Genomic DNA, 17580 nt, shown 5'->3' with positions numbered 1-17580 from the left:
GGAAGCCCTAAACAACTCTTGTTACTGTTGCTAAGTCGTGTTGTTGCTAAGTTGCTAAGTCGTGTCCTACTCTTTGTGACCCCATGGACTGCAGAATGCCAGGCTTTCCTGTCCTTCACCATCTCCGAGAGTTTGGTCACACTCAAGTCCATTGAATTCGGTGATTTCATCTAACCATCTCATTCTCTGTCGCCCCCTTTTCGTCTTGCCCTCAATCATTCCTAGCATCAAGGTCTTTTCCAATGAGTTAGTTCTTCATATTAGGTGTTCAAAGTTTTGGAGTTTCAGCATCAGTCTTTCAAATGAATATTCAGGGTTTATTTCCTTTAGGATTGACTGGTTTGATCTCCTTGCTGTCCCAAGGACTCTCAAGAGTCTTCTCCAGCAACACACTTCAAAAGCATCAATTCTTTGGCGCTCATCTTTCTTTATGGTCCAATTCTCACATCTGTACATGACTACTGGAAAAACCATAGCTCTGACTAGATGGACCTTTGTTGGCAGAGTTGATGTCTTTGCTTTTTAAAACTCTGTCTAGGTTTGTCACAGCTTTTCTTCCAAGGAGCAAGTGTCTTTTAATTTTGTGGCTACAGTCACAATCTGCAGAGATTTTGGAGCCCAAGAAAATAAAATCTGTTGCTGTTTCTACTTTTTCTCCATCTATTTGCCTTGAAGTGATGGGACCAGATGCCATGATCTCAGTTTTTTGAATGTTGAGTTTTAAGCCAGCTTGTTCACTGTCCTCTTTTACCTTCATCAAGAGGCTCTTAAGTTTCTTTTCACCTTCTGCCACTAGAGTGGTTTCATATGCATATCTGAGGTTGTTGATATTTCTCCTGGCAATCTTGATTCCAGCTTGTGATTCATTCAGCCCAGCATTTGCATGATATACTCTGGGCTTCCCTGGTAGTTCAACTGGTAAAGAATCTACCTGCAATGCAGGAGACTCTGGTTTAGTCCCTGGGTTGGGAAGATCCCCTAGAGAAGGGATAGGCTACCCACTCCAATATTCTTGGGCTCCCCTGGTGGCTCAGACAGTAAAGAATCTGCCAGCAATGTGGGAGACCTGGGTTCAATCCCTGGGTTAGGAAGATCCCCTGGGGGAGGGGTGGCAACCCACTCTAGTATTCTTGCCTGGAGAACCTCCATGGACAGAGAAGCCTGGCTGACTATAGTCCATGGAGTCACAAAGAGCTGGACACAACTAAGCAACTAAGCACTATACTCTGCATATAAGTTAAATAAGCAAGGTAACAATATACAGCCTTTATGTACTCCCTTCCCAATTTGGAACCAGTCAGTTTTTTCATGTAAGGTCCTGATGCCTCTTGACCTGCATACAGGATTCTTAGGAGACAGGTAAGGTGGTCTAGTATTCCTTTCTCTTTAAGAATTTTCCACAGTTTGTTATGATCCATACAGTAAAGCCTTTAGCATAGTTAATAATGGGGTCACAAAGAGTCGGACATGACTGAGCGACTTCACTTCATTTCACTTCACTTCAATAAACTAGAAGTAGATGTGGGATTTTTTTTGGAATTTGATTACTGTTTCTATGATTTCTATGCTAGCAATTTGATTTCTGGTCTCTTTGCCTTTTCTAAATAAAGCTTATACATCTAGAAGTTCTCAGTTCACCTATTGTTGAAGCCTAGCTTGAAGGATTTTGAGCATTACCTTGCTCGCATGTGAAATGAGCACAATTGTATGGTAGTTTTAACATTTTTGGCATTGCCTTTCTTAGGGATTAGAAGGAAAACTGAACTTTTCCAGTCCTGGGGCCACTGCTGAGTTTTCTATATTTGCTGGCATATTGAGTGCAGCACTTTCACAGCATCATCTTTTAGGATTTGAAATAGCTCAGCTGTAATTTCATCACCTTCACTAGCTTTGTTCATAGTGGTGCTTCCTAAGACCTACTTGACTTCGCGTTACAGGATATCTGGCTCTAGGTGAGTGACCACACCATCCTGGTTATCTGGGTCATTAAGATCTTTTTTGTACAGTTCTTCTGTGTATTCTTGCCACCTATTCTTAATCTCTTCTGTTAGGTCTTTGCCATTTGTTTCCTTTATTGTGCCCATCTTTGAATGAAGGGTTCCCTTGATATCTCCAATTTTCTTGAAGAGATCTCTAGTCTTTCCTATTCTGCTTTTTTCTTCTATTTCTTTGCACTGTTCACTTAAGATGGCTTTCTTATCTCTCCTTACTATTCTGTAGAACTCTGCATTCTGATGGGTATATCTTTCCCTTTATCTCTCTTGCCTTTCACTTCTCTTATTTTTTTCTTTTGCTATTTGTAGGGTCTACTCAGACAACCACTTTGCCTTCTTGAATTTCTCTTTCTTGGGGATGGTTTTGGTTACCACCTACTGTACAATATTACAAACCTCCATTCATAGTTCTTCAGGCACTCTGACTGCCAGATCTAATCCCTTGAATATCTTTTTCATCTCCACTGTATAATCTTAAGGGATTTTATTAAGGTCATACCTGAATGGTCTAGTGGCTTTCCCTACTTTAATGTAAGCCTGAATTTTGCAATAAGGAGCTGATAATCTGAGCCATAGTCAGCTCCAGATCTTGTTTATGATGACTGTATAGAGCTTCTCCATCTTCTGCTGCAAAAAATATAATCAATCTGATTTCGGTATTGACCATCTGGTGATCTCCATGCTTAGAGTCTTCTCTTGTGTTTATGGAAGAAGATGTATGCTATAACCAGTGCGTTCTTTTGGCAAAACTCTGTTACCCTTTACCCTGTTCCATATTGTACCCCTAGACCAAATTTGTCTGTTACTCCAGGTATCTCTTGACTTCCTACTCTTGCATTCCAATCGCCTATGATGAAAAGAATCTTTTTTTGGTGTTAGTTCTAGAAAGTATATAAACACCACGTATATACCAGTTAAAACTCATAGTCATCCCTCTCTTTACTCACTTTCATATCCCACAATTCAACCAACTGCAGATGGTGTAGTACTGTATTTACTACTGAAAAATAACTACATGAAAGTGTTCATGGTCATCTCTCTATACAGACATATCTCAGAAGGTATTTATTATGGGAATGGGCTTGCACAGTAAATACAGGTGCAGAGGAGTCCCATAGTCTCTTTTCTATAAGCTAGAGAACCAGTAAATCTGTTTTTATAGTTCAGACTGATGTTTAAAGCTTAAAACCAGGAGAGCTAAGGAAATAACCCCATGTCCGAGGCCAAATGCCTAAGACCCAGAGGACCACTGGTGTTAAGTCCTTGAGTCTCAAGTCTCAAGAGCTAGAAGATGCTATGTTCATGGGCAAGAAGAGAAAGAGAGAAGATGCTGTCTTGTTCCATTCAGGCCCCCAAGCAATTGGATGATGCCCACCCACATTGGGTGAAGGCAGTTGATGGATTCAAATGCTGATCTCTTTCAGAAACATCTAGAATCAATGCCACATAAAATTAATGAGCACTGAGTCCATAAACATGAAACACCCAAATGAAGGCCTCTTCCTGAGTATTAAGAGATGGTATTATTGGCTCTGGGGATGGAGTGGACATTGGGCTGGGGGGATCTTAAGGCAAGAAGCACAGCTTCTCCATAAAATACAGGTAACATTGTACACACAGTATGTGGTGTTCCTGTAGATTCAATACGACAATGCATGCTGAAGCCTTAAAACTGGACCTGGAATACCGGAAGAATGCAATAAATGAGTCCTTTCCTTCTTTTCCCTTGCTAGCTGACATCCCCAGGATTCTTCATTCCTCAAGCTTATCCTCTATTCCTGCAACAGAAAGGAAAGAAGGAGGACACAGCATTTACATGAGGCCATGAATGAATCGTGGGCTTCCCAGGTGGGCTCTAGTGGTAAAGAACCAGCCTGCCAAAGCAGGAAGCTTAATAGAGGTGAGTTTGATCCCCGCGTCAGGAAGATCCCCTGGAGGAGGGCATGGAAACCCACTGCAGTATTCTTCCTGGGAGAATCCCATGAACACAGGATCCTGGAGGGCTCCAGTCCATAGCATTGCAAAGAGCTGGACACAACTGAACAGACTTAGCACGCATGCACACGTATGTGGATCATAACTCACCGAAGCTGCTTTAGCAGCACCATCGGGATGTTCAAGGGGAGGTCATAGGAAAGATTCCACTCCTCTCTAGTGATAGACATTCTGAGCCTCAGGACTTCTAGGCCATCTGCTGGTAGATCAGACTAGATGATATAAAGTAGTGTTGTAAGCAGGTCTGTAGGGCTCAGCATCCTAAAAATATCATGCTTGTTCAGTATAAATATTTGTGCTATGATTTATCTAAATATAGAAGATGTAAAATGTTTTTTTAAAAATAAGAAGAAAATTTAGTATGTTTAAAGAATGCATGTGGATATTGAAAAAAAAATTTTTGAACTTTGTTTGGAGCCTCCAAAGAAATGCGTCTTTAAAATTGATTTTAAAGATCATTCAAAAAGAACGTTTTCTTTAAACATATTTAGAATAACAAAATTTCAGAGCTGAAAGCATTACAATTATGCTTTTTAAAATATACATTACATTTACAAACAGTTTTTGTTCAAATTAAAATTGAGCACAGGTAAGAGAGTTTCCATTTAAATTCCTGACTCCAGCACACGCAACGCCTCCCTACCTGTCAACATTCCCTTCTGGATTGGTTTATTTGTTATAATCAATGAATCTACATTGAATCTACATTGAAATAGCATCATCACCCGAAGTATATAGTTTATATATTGTTGTTCAGTTTTATACATATATATATACTTTATTACCCAAAGTTTATAATGAGGTTCTGTATTGCTATTGTGAGTTCTACGAGTCTTGGCAAATGTATCATGACACGTATCCACCATTGCAGTGTCATGCAGAGAATATTCACTGCCCCCCAAAATCCTCTTTGCTCTGCCTGTTTATCCCTCTTCAACTCCAAGCCCTGGAAACAACTGATTTTTTCACTGTTCTAAGAGTTTGCCTTTTCCAAAATGTCATAGAGTTGGACTAATACAGTATGTAGTCTTTTTCAGGTTGATTCTTTCAAATTAGTAATAGACATTGAGGGTTCCTTCATGCATTTTCATGGTTTGATAACATTCCATTGTCTGTATATATCACAATTTAGTGATTCTTTCACGTAGTGAAGGACATCTTAATTGATCTCAAGTTTTCATGATGATAAATAAAGCTGCATGTGCATGTACTTGTGTGGACAGACTGAACTCACTTGGACAGATACCTAGAAGTGAGAATATTGGATTGTAGGATAACAATTCACTGTAGATTGGCTCTTGACTTTCCAAGATGGCAATAGCTTTATTTTCATCACTGGTTATGAAAAAAAAAGTCTGATAATAGAAAATGCTTAACACAATTCAGAAAATTGAGTGGACATATAATGAAAATTGCCAGAACTTTACGATCACCAGTTCTTTCATAATAGATCACCCCCTGGACATCTCAGCATGGTGATCTAAGATGCTCAAAAATATAAATTACAATATTCTGCTACTGAACAGATTTTATTTGCCTAATGGTCAGCAAGCCAAACACCAGGATTCCAAGGGTGTTTATTTACAAGGCAGTTACGGGAGGAGACAGGAGAACAAGTTGATCTATCAAATCAAAGGCAGGGAGCAGGGATATTTATGGTAGAAAAGTGTGAGGAGGTTGGAGGTGCAGGGAAAGGTGATTGAAGGAAGGACAAAGTGAGGTAATTGCTGCTTTGTGCAGCTGTATCTCTGTTACTTGGTACTTCATGGGATGCATGTTCAGAAGATGGTTCCTTTAGCATGATCTTGAGATGGAGTTTTTGGCCCTCTCACATCAAATGGTTATCCACTGTATGGTCACCTAGGCCCAGTTGAATGGTCAACGGTCTTGATTGGCTTGAACCAGACAAGACTAGATCCTTATTTTGGAAAAAAACAAACAAACAACTTACAGAACCATTATGATAATGACCCATATGTCAAAAAGGTTATCTATAAGAGAGGATTAAAGGAGTCTTGTAATATATTGTCTAAGCTATGGGAGGCTTGCAGTGTATGCAGCTTGCAGAAATAATGAAGGCCAGCTTGATAGCTGAAGGCAGGTTATAAGAGGAGGGTTTTCGAAAAGCGGTTCCCATATCTGCTGCTATGTGAGGCATACTCAAGGATTTCTATTAGATACCGGTTTCCACTGGGCTTCCCTAGTGACTCAGATGGTAAAATATTCACTTCCCAAGTGGTTCACTCAGTGGATATAGAATCTGACTGCAATGCAGGAGATACAAGAGACGTGGGATTGATCCTTGGGTCAGGAAGATCCCATGGAGGAGGAAATGGCAACTCACTCCAGTATTCTTGCCTGGAGAATCCCATGGACAGAGGAGCCTAGCACACTACAAAGAGTGGAATGTGACAGAAGTGACTGAGCACGCACACATAAATGGTGCCTCCTGTGTCTGTCCACCTCTGTGGGTCTCTAACTCAGTTGCTCTGTCCAAGCCAGGATGTGAGTTGTGCTCTCTCTCTCTCTGCCCTCTATTCCTGCTCCTTTATCCAACTACAATGTCATCTCCCTGCAACCACTTCAGAGAGCATGACACCATTAATCAGATCATTCCAATCTTTCCAAGATTCACTCTTCCTTCCGAGTACACGTGACCTGCATGTGCTCTCTCTGCCCAGCATCAGTGACTCACTTGTTCCCAAGCTGGCCACACACTTCACTACATCAGTGTTTGCACTGTCCACCCAGTGCCCCAACACAATTTCTTCAACTGAAAACATTCTTTGTTTGACCAAGACTTATTCAGACTCCTGAGCCTTCCTCTATGATTGTCTGTGGATTTTTAAAAAAATCCACTTTGAATAAAAGTCCTAATTCAGTTTAGCAAAAATTTTCATCCTTGATATTTGATCAACCCAAAATTCTGAGCATAATTCCTCTCTGCCCACTGCTAGTATCTGATCATGCTGGGCTGCCTTCAGCAAGAAATCTGTTTCAGCCAGAATCCTGCCAGATCTGATGTCTCCTCTCAGCAATTTACTAGCCAGGAAACACACAGCTTCTTGGCTGTGAGTCCCTATCTATATCTGTTGAATTGTGAATGAAGTCCAGTTACATGCTGGGACATCTTTTCCTCTCTTGTCATGTGCGTGTGTGTGTGTGTGTGTGCCTGTGTGTGTGTGTGCAGTGCTCACTCAGCTGTTCAGTCATATCTGACTCCTTGCGACCCCATGGACTGTAGCCCACCAGGCTCCTCTGTCCATGGGATCTCCCAAGCAAGCATACTGGAGTGGGTTGCCATTCCCTTTTCCAGGGAATCTTCCTAACTTAGGGATCAAATCCTAATGTTCTGCATCTCCTACATTGGAGGTGGATTCTTCACTGCTGAGCCACCTGGGAAGCCAATTTATTGTGACTTATGACTTATTGTCATAGTCCTGAGTAAAATTTTCCTTCACCACTTAAACTTGTGTCTGTCTCTGATTTTCTTTGGCACAACTCCCTCAGCAGATGACTGCTCAAGCAGGAAATGTCCTTACAATTATACCCCAGAGTCCCACATACCCGAGAATGAGCAACGTGGAGTCTGGTCACTGTTACAGATTTCCATATCAGCCCAAGAGTTTTCTTCAAAGAATATTTTTTTAATTTTATTGAGGCATAGTTGATTTACAATGTTGTGCTTAATTTCCACAGTACAGCAACGTATATATATGTATATATACATATATATTTTCATATTCTTTTCCGTTACGGTTTATCACAGGATATTGACTATAGTTCCTTGTACCATAGAGTGTGTGTGTGTGTGTGTGTGTGTGTGTGTGTGTGTGTGTGTGCTTCGTCATATCTGACTCTTTGTGATGCCATGGACTGTAGCCCACCAGGCTACTCTGTCTATAGAATTTTCCAGGCGAGAATACCTGAGTGGGTTACCATTTCCTACTCCAGGGGATCTCCTGACCCAGGGATAAAACCTGTGTCTTTTGTGGCTCCTGCATTGGCAGGCGGATTCTTTACCACTGTTTCACCTGGGAAGCCCCTGTGCTATACAGTATGACCTTGTTTAACATTCTATATATAAAAGTTTGCATCTGCCTATTGAAAACTCCCAATCCTTCCCTCCCTGCACACCTTCCCTTGGCAACCACAAGTTTGTTCTCTATGCCTTTGACTCTGTTTCTTTTTCATAGATTCATTTGTGTTGTATTTTTGACTCTACATATATGTGATATCGGGCTTCCCAAGTGGTGCTAGTGGTAAAGATCCTGCCTGCTAATGCAGGAGAGGTAAGAGAGACATGGGTTCCATCCCTGGGTCTGGAAGATCCCCTGGAGGATACCATCACAGTTAACTCCATTATTCTTGCCTGCAGAATCCCATGGACAGAGGAGCCTGGCAGGCTACAGTCCTTAGGGTCACACAGAGTGGACAGGACTGAAGTGACTGATCATGATATGTGATATCATATGGTATTTGTCATTCTCTTTCTGACTTACTTCAACAGTACGATCATCTCTAGGTCCATCCATACTTCTACAAATAGCATTATTTCATTCTTTTAATGGCTGGAAAATACACACACACACACACACACACACCCCGATATCTTCTTTATTCATTCTTTTGTCGATGAACAGTTAGGTTGTTTTCATATGTTGGCTATTAATAATGCTGCTATGAACACAGGATGTTCATGTATGGATGTGAGAGTTGGACTATAAAGAAAGCTGAGGGCAGAAGAATTGATGCTTTTGAACTGTGGTGTTGGAGAAGACCCTTGAGAGTCACTTGGAATGCAAGGAGATCCATCCTACTACAGTCCATCCTAAAGGAAATCAGCCCTGAATATTCATTGGAAGGACTGATGCTGAAGCTGAGACTCCAATACCTTGGCCACCTGATGCGAAGAGCTGACTCATTTGAAAAGACCCTGATGCTGGGAAAGATTGAGGAGAAGGGGATGACAGAGAATGAGATGGTTGGATAATTTCACCGACTCAATAGACATGGGTTTGGGTGGACTCTGGGAGTTGGTGATTGACAAGGAGGCCTGGCATGCTGCGGTTCATGGGGTCGCAAAGAGTCGGACAAGACTGAGCAACTGAACTGAACTGAACTGATGAACATAGGGGTGTGTGTATCTTTTTTCTTAAATATTTTTGTTTAGTTAGTTATTTTTTGCTGCACTGGGTCTTCTTTCTTGAGTGCAGTCTTTCTCTAACTAGTTCAAGCTGGGGCTACTCTCTTATTGCGGTACGTGGGTTTCTTGTTGCAGATCTTGGGCTCTAGAGCCAGCAGGCTCCAGTAACTTCAGTGAGTAGGCTCAGTAGTTGTGACGCATGGCCTTAGTTACTCTGCGGTCTGTGGGATCATCCCGGAACAGCGATTGAACCCGTGTCCTCAGCACTGCAAGACAGACTCTCAACCACTAGACCACCAAGGAAGCCCCACGTATCTTTTTGAATTCTAGTTTTGCCTGCAGTGTGGGAGACCTGGGTTCGATCCCTAGGTTGGGAAGACCCCTGGAAGAAGGTGAAGGCTACCCACTCCAGTATTCTGGCCTGGAGAAGTCCATGGACTGTATAGCCCATTGGATGGCAAAGAGTTGGACATGACTGAGCGACTTTCATTTTCACTTTTTGTCTGGTTATATGCTCAAGAGTAGGACTGCTGGATCATATGGTCACTCTATTTTTAATAACTTGAGGAAACGCCATACTGTTTTCCCTAGTGGCTACACCAATTTACATGTTCAGGGAAGCATGTAAATTGTGAGAGGGAAACTTGGGGGTCCTTCAGATCCCCTCAGCTAAATATTCACTACACAGAAATTGGCAGATACGTTTACCTGAAAATAACTTTGGTTCACCAGTCAAAGAATGGAGAAAATATGAGTTAAGTTTAGGTTTTCCCTCAAGGTTATCTGAAGTAGTGAATGAAAAGTGCCCACACTGTTGCTCACCCAGCTTGCCTTTAGTAGCAGAACTGTCTATTTATGATTATCACTGTTACTAATCTCACTCTGCTGCAGGCATTTATAAAAGAGATGGATGTCCTGGGACTTAATATGTCTATGGAATAGAATACAATTTAAACCTTTTTTTTTTTTTTTAATACAAAGGCCATTTATAATCCTGGGAGAAGTATGGTGAAAGGGATCTTCATCAAAATGAACAAGGAGGTGAACACTCTTCAAGGAGTCCTCACTTTGGTGGCCAGAGGTATATAGGAAAAGTTTGGGCATGAAATAAATGGGATGGGAGAGAGGCATGGGAAACTCTGAAAGATGGAAAAAGGGTCTCCCTTTATTTCTGAACTTAAACTTCAAAAGATTCCCCCTGTGGTGTAGCCTGGGGTGGGGGTCACTCCTCATTGTGACAGAACCTGAAACACCAATAAGAGCTTCTGCATTTATTATGGGAAAGGCATTGGGTTTTTTTGTTTGTTTGTTTGTTTTTACTTTTGGATTTTTTGTTTTTATTTTTATTATGATGATCATTTAATTTTAGGGTTTTTTTGTGTGTGTGCTGGGTCTTTGTTGAGGCATAGGGGCTTAGCTGACCAGTGGCCTATAGGATCTTAGTTCCCAAAGAGGGATCAAACCCATATCTCTTGCATTGGAAGGCAGATTTATAACCACTGGACCACCATGGAGTCCCTAGAAAGGTGCTGGTTTTAATGAAGAGATAAACACATTTTATTTCTGTGCCTTTGATGCTACCCTGATCATAATCTATATTGAACTTGGTTAAGTTTGAAGAATTAGCATTATCTATATATACTTAGAAAGGTCAATCCTAAACAAAATCAATCAACCTAAATGAAATCAAAGGAAATTCATTGGAAGGACTGGTGCTGAAGTTAAAACTCCAATACTTTGGCCACCTCATGTGAAGAGCTGACCCACTGGAAAAAACTCTGATGCTGGGAAAGATTGAGGGCAGGAGAAGAGGTCAACAGAGGATGAGAAGGTTGAATGGCATCACAGACTCAATGGGGATGAGTTTGAGCAGACTCTGGGAGATAGTGAAGGACAGGAAAGCCTGGTGTGCTGCAGTCCATGGGGTCACAAAGAGTAGAACTCGACTTAGTTACTGAACAACAGCAACAAATCAGAAAGGAGCCAATAAGATTATTGTTGACTTCCAAGACCCCTATAAAATGACTCGGGTTATTTTCCATCTGGAAGGTATCCTCAGTGAGAAAAAATTTTAAGAAAATCTCTCCTGATAGCACGTGCCCCTGGGTGACAGGGTTATTTGCCGGTGACCCACATTTATTTTTCTCTGGTACTTTGTTCTCAAAGGGCTCATAGTGCCCACCTTTAGTGACTGTCAGTGTTGGAAATATCTGATCCCAAGACTCACACTCCTCTGTCTTCTCACATATTAGATTTAATCTTTTCATGTGGTTTGCTGGGCTGATCCCAAATTTCTGGGAGGAAACACCCTCAAAGATGACACTGTCTCTTGTGAGTCAGAATCTTTTACTTTCTAAATATAACCCAGAATAACACCTTTAAATCTCCCTCTTTCGTAAAACAAAAAAAAAATCCTTTATTTTACATTGTTGTATTCATTCACATGGTCCGTCTAGGAATGCCCAGCTCCAAACTGTCCTGACATACTCTTACATCTCACTGAAATTTTGACCGGTCCACCTTCAGAGAAGGCTTGGCTTAAGCCTGGAAAACCAACCACATCCCCTAAAGCTCTTCCTTTGCTGCCTGAATAGGCTCGTAGTCCCCTGTGTTTCCTACATAACACGTGAGTGACAAGCTGGTACAGGGGTGCGTGTATTTTGTTTACTCTGGGAACAACAGGATTGTTTTCATGAAGCTGTGTTAATTGATAATTTTGATATGGCCAAAGTTCCCCCAACAATAATGCTTTCAAGTTATGTGTTGTGTTTTTTTTCAATGACTGAAACCAGTAATTCCTTGCCCAACCAAACCCAGATAGCTGAGCATATTGGCCAATATCAACCAAGGTTTGTGGAGTGAATCCATGAATGAGTTCTTAATTCCTTCTCCATCATTACTTCTGTTCCCTGCACATATATCTGTTTCAGTCACCTAAAGTGGAGAAAAATGAAGATCCAATCAGGATCAATACCAAGGGCCATCTATAATCTAATCAGGTATCCCTTTCTAATTGTGCTAATCAGACAGAGGGATGATGGGATCAGAAATGTCTATAAAGTCTCAGCCTCTGAAAAAGGGATACAGAATCTTCTGGCCCCAGGGTCACTGGCTGGATCTTCCATAGAGTCTGTGGTCTGGGTCCCACACCAATGACATCACGCTAGTAAGTTATTGTCAGCACTATTCTTACATGGTGTTAACTGACCTTACAAGTAGCCTGTAACTCAAGATAGCATGGAGAGTTTTGGTTTGTTTTGTTTTAATTATTTCCTTTAAAATGAAGTGATTTCAGGTTACCATTTACCTCTCAATGTTGTTTTCTCTGAGTCCCAAATATTTTGATTTGTACTGTAGCTGAAATAATTTTTAAGTGTCTTTACTAGGAAGATAATTGCAATAAAAAGTCTGTAATATTAGCTCTCAAAATTTAAAATAGGAACCAGTTCACGCCGGCGCCGGGGAAGCAGCGTCGCGGTGAGACGCGGCCGCTGCGTGGAACTCTGAGGAGAATCTTTCGCCAGGTGGACACGCCGCCTCCACCGCAGCACCAGCAGCATGGGGAAGGGCGACCCCAACAAGCCGCGGGGCAAGATGTCTTCGTACGCCTTCTTCGTGCAGACCTGCCACGAGGAGCACAAGAAGAAGCACCCCGACTCCTCAGTCAATTTCGCAGAGTTCTCCAAGAAGTGTTCCGAGAGATGGAAGACCATGTCGGCCAAGGAAAAGTCCAAGTTCGAAGACATGGCAAAAAGTGACAAAGCTCGCTGCGACAGGGAGATGAAAAATTATGTCCCTCCTAAAGGTGACAAGAAAGGAAAGAAAAAAGATCCCAACGCTCCGAAAAGGCCTCCATCTGCCTTCTTCCTGTTTTGCTCCGAACGTCGCCCAAAGATCAAAAGCGAACACCCTGGCTTATCCATTGGGGATACTGCAAAAAAATTGGGTGAAATGTGGTCTGAGCAGTCAGCCAAAGATAAACAGCCGTATGAACAGAAAGCAGCTAAACTAAAGGAGAAATACGAAAAGGATATTGCTGCATACCGTGCCAAGGGCAAGAGTGAAGCGGGGAAAAAGGGCCCTGGCAGGCCGACAGGCTCCAAGAAGAAGAATGAACCAGAAGATGAAGAGGAAGCAGAGGAGGAAGAAGATGAAGATGAGGAGGAAGATGAGGAATAAATGGCTATCTTGTAATGATGTGTGTGGAGTGTGCGTGTGTGCTCAGGCAATTGTTCTGCTAAGAATGTGAATTCAAGTGCAGCTCAATATTAGCTTCAGTATAAAAACTGTACAGATTTTTGTATAGCTGATAAGATTCTTTGTAGAGAAAATACTTTTTTAAAAATGCAAGTTGTGGCTTTTTGAGTGGCTACTACATACAGTTAGATTCTCAAGCTTCTGATGTTAAATGTTTCTAAATATTTAATGGTTTCTTTAATTTCTTGACTTGTGTATGGTAGCACAGCAAACTCCTAGAAATTAGCATCAATAGCAAATTTTGGGTTTTCTAGAATGAGAATGTTGCGTTTTGTTTTTTAAAAAAATTTTGTAATAAAATTATATATATTAAAAAAAAAATTTTTAAATACTTCTTTTATGTACACATGACAATTCATGTCAGTAGTGTTTCTTTCATCTTTACCATCCAGCTTAACTAAGGATGCAGACTGCTGCTCCACATGACAGTCCTCTTCCCATAGACTTAGGGCTCTAAATGACTATCTGAAAGTCTTCCCCAAATAAAGTTTGAGGTCAACTTTCAGGACCTTGGTACCCACTTCCCAGTGGGACATCAATTAAGCAAAGAAGCGGATGGATCTGAATGTGCTAGTGGTTGAAATATTTGTTCTGAATCTAGTAGGGGAAAAGTTACAGCTTTGTACCCACTGAGCCCACAGTGTCATATGGGCCAACTAAGGTGCTTTCACCCTTGCCAGTGTGCTGACTTTGGCCTTGAGTAGATTCTTCTGAAGGGTAGGGAGACAGTCGAAGGTCTGCCTCTGCTTGGTCTAAAGCTAATGCCTTGTTCTCTGACAGTTTACATGGTATTCCTTTGGCACAGAGTCAGCATGAGTGTACGGACCCCACCCAGACTCCTGGACCTGGCGGGAATACACCTGCTGAGGGATGATGACTTGGCCTTTTCTTCTCTGGGACAGCTGCCCGTGGAGCTCTTCCCACCCCTCTTCACTGAGGCCTTCAATGGGAGACACACTGAAACTCTGAAGGCTATGGTGCAAGCCTGGCCCTTTGTCCGCCTGCCTCTGGGGGGCCTCATTGACCTGCCTCATGTGGGGCCCCTACAAGCAGTGCTGGAAGCACTTGATGTCCTGCTTGTCCAGAAGGTTTGCTCCAGGTGAGTCTGATTCAGGTAACCTGGTAAAATCCTGGATGTCTCAGAGGAGACAGCTGGGGTGAGGAAAACTGGGTGGAAAAGGGATGGACCAGAGGGATCTGAAGAAGGCAGTGTAGAAGCCTAGAGGCCTTGCCTCACTAAGGGAAATATGTTTGGGAAGTGTAGGTGTACCTACAATAAAAAAGAGCCTAAAGAACATGCCAAGTGGAGAACCAGAAAGGAAGGGAGGGGTAAGGGAGATGGAGGAAAGTGAGTCAGAGAGGGAGGAAGACATGGCAGCAAGTGATGTCAGGAATCCGAAGTTACAGCACAGTTGGGCAGGCTGTTTTCAAATTTTCAGGCCAATGTTTCATTCTGGGTAGATTTTAATGCTTCTCCACCAATCTCCTTTTTCTCAATAGGAGATGCAAACTGCGGGTGCTAGATTTGCGGGACACTGGTCATAACTTCTGGAGCATGTGGTCTGGAGCCAGTACTCACAGGTGCACAAGCTCAGGAAGAGCACCAGTGGCTGAGCCCAGATCAATGACAAAGCAACATGTGGCTCCACTGAAGGTTTTTATAGACCTTTCCTTGAAAAAAAGGACGCTGGACAACTTCCTCACCTACATCCTTAGGTGGGTAGAGCAGAGAAAAGCTTCCATACACCTGTGCTGTAAGAAGCTGAAGATTGTTTCAATGCCAATGGACAATATTGTGAAGGTCCTGAGCCTGGTGCAGCTGGACTGTATCCAGGAGGTGCAGGTGAGTTGCACCTGGCATCTATCCACCCTGGCCACGTTTGCTCCTTTCCTGGGCCACATGAGTAATTTGCAGAGACTCCATCTCTTCCCCATCCAAATATCTGCCTTCAAGAAGCAGGAGCACGATCATGTTCTGAAAATTACCTCCCAGTTCCGGAGGCTGGGCCACCTCCGTGATCTTCATTTGGAGTCTCCCTCCTTCCTTGAAGGCCGCCTGGACCAGATGCTCAGGTGAGTGTGGACCACTGGCTGGGTAACATTGAACATAGCATTAGAATATCCAATGCACTCTCTCCTGAAGTGTGATATCCTGTAACCACACAAATCAATTTGGAGCTAAATTGGTGTAATTGTTCTTGAAAGGGACACTCCGCTGAGGAGGTACAATTTATTGACTGGAATGGTTGATCTAGCACTGAAAGGATTATAATTTCTACCTTCAGCAGAGGTGTCTATGTTCAAATCACTTAAAATATAGGAAATAAAGACGGCACTAAAGTGGGGAAACCACAGCAGACCAGAGCAATTCTGAAGAGAGGCTCTATGCTCATCAGATTAGTGATCAAAATGAGCCTGTCTTAAATCCCCTGTCTGTAAAAGATTTTTATTTTTTGCTCTAGATAAGTTAATTAGTGTATGGGAAAAGTATGATTCCAGAGATGATGTTAATCGAGTTGAGAGAAAAGGGTAGTAGAAAGTGGTAGAAAGTTAGCAGAGATGTAAGTGAGCCCCTATAGACAGGCATCACATTTCATGTTGTGGGATTTGTATAAATTGCTACTTTACGCATGTCCCGCTAAAGCCTCAGGTGGCCAGAGGTATTGGCCTCTGAAGCCCAACTTTGGACTGAAGGAAGCCTTAGCTGAAACCATTTTCTATCTGATCACATAGTACTAAAAATCTGTGTCCGGCTGTCCTCTGAGCACATTCTAGGGCATTCCATTGTATTCATTGATCCTCATAAGGAAGTAGAGTATGTTGTAGTCTGCTTGATAAATGAAGAATAGACCTTGCAATGTTCTATGAATTGACTCAGACATGTAGTGAAGTTGACAAAACTAGCCTAGAGTGATACTGGGCAATCAATGTATTGACCCTCATCAGATGGTCAGACTTAACATTAGCCCTGTAAAAACCGTTTGTCTATCACATGTATACATTAGTTTTAAGAACTAATTTCTTGGTTTCTCCCCAGGTGCCTGACGACCACCTTGGACAACCTCTCAATAACTAACTGCCAGCTTACGGAATCAGACTTGACCCATCTGTCCCAGTGTCCAAACATCTGTCAGCTAAAAAGCCTAGAACTGAATGGTGTCACCCTAACGGACTTTAATCCTGAGCTGCTTCAAGTTCTGCTAGCGAAAGTTGCAGCCACCCTCCAGGAACTGTACTTAGACCAGTGTGGGATCAGGGACTCCCAGTTGGAGGCCTGCCTCCCTGCCCTGAGCCGCTGCTCCCAGCTCAGGTCCTTCAGTCTGTGTGGGAACCTCCTCTCCATGGCTGTCATGGAGAAGATGCTGAGACACACCACTGGGCTTTCCTGTTTAAGTCAGGAGTGGTATCCTGCCCCTCAGGAGAGTTACAGCCCTCAGGGTGTTCTCCTGGATGGCAGACTTCCCCAGCTTCAGGCTGAGCTGTTGGAGATTCTGAGAGACTTAGGCCAGCCCAGGACCGTCTGGCTTACATTCAGCCCCTGTCCTCACTGTGGTGATGACATATGCACTCACATGGAGCCCATTATATACAGCTGTAGTAACCCTGCCTAGGTGCTTGCCTCTATCAGAAGTTTTCTTCTTGGCACTTGAAAACTGAAATCTAAGACACGGGCACATCATGAAGTGAGAACAGCTATGGTTTCAGACATCAGCTCAATGTGGATGGGAAAAGGAAGGGTGATCCAGCGAGGGTGCAGGATTGCAGTGGGAAATGTAGAGTCTGGGAGGTGATGGGACTTTCAGAATTATGGGTATATAGCATCAGAAAAATGAATCTCATTTTCTGGAGAGAAATTTTGGATGCACATATTGTCATTGTCCCTGAGGGGATGATTGTAAAATAATGGTCAGAAATAAAGAAACTTTCAGTGTACATGGACTGATGCCCTTTATGATATATTATTCTGTTCTTTGTTTCCACCTCAGAAGTCTCCAGTGACTGATGGAAGGCAACACACCAAATTGTCAATAATCTGAAATCCTACTCTTCCCGCTAGTTCTCTATTCTGTCGTGAACATCTTTTATCTCTTTACTTAACTTCTGTGGGTATTCAGTGGATTGATAACACACAATAAGGCTCAGAGGCCAATGAGCCACTGGAGTGAAGAGCTCTTGGCAGGAATGTCA

At 42.5% G+C, this 17580-nt stretch overlaps 1 protein-coding gene across 10 annotated transcripts; it reads left to right on the top strand.

Moving 5' to 3' along the window:
* The first annotated feature begins 90 nt into the window (after positions 1-90).
* LOC145504593 (high mobility group protein B2-like) lies at positions 91-17323 on the top strand. Of its 10 annotated transcripts, XM_081485694.1 has the most exons (8): positions 91-160; positions 2972-3055; positions 3728-3894; positions 10117-10216; positions 12575-13344; positions 14173-14491; positions 14893-15465; positions 16430-17323. In XM_081485694.1, exons 5-8 carry the CDS (start codon positions 13329-13331, stop codon positions 17001-17003), a joined length of 1482 nt encoding a protein of 493 aa, XP_081341820.1. In that variant the 5' UTR covers positions 91-160; positions 2972-3055; positions 3728-3894; positions 10117-10216; positions 12575-13328; the 3' UTR covers positions 17004-17323. The 10 variants fall into 10 exon arrangements, with proteins under 10 accessions (XP_081341820.1, XP_081341823.1, XP_081341826.1 ...); XM_081485697.1 differs by lacking the exon at positions 12575-13344 and having other exon boundaries at positions 14198-14491; XM_081485700.1 differs by lacking the exons at positions 10117-10216; positions 12575-13344 and having other exon boundaries at positions 14198-14491.
* The last annotated feature ends 257 nt before the right edge of the window (positions 17324-17580 follow it).

The sequence above is a fragment of the Giraffa tippelskirchi genome, chromosome 5 (genome assembly GCF_054371585.1).
Source record: "Giraffa tippelskirchi isolate mGirTip1 chromosome 5, T2T-mGirTip1v1.2.pri, whole genome shotgun sequence".
NCBI lineage: Eukaryota > Metazoa > Chordata > Mammalia > Artiodactyla > Giraffidae > Giraffa > Giraffa tippelskirchi.
This window is presented reverse-complemented; position numbering and strand designations above follow the sequence as displayed.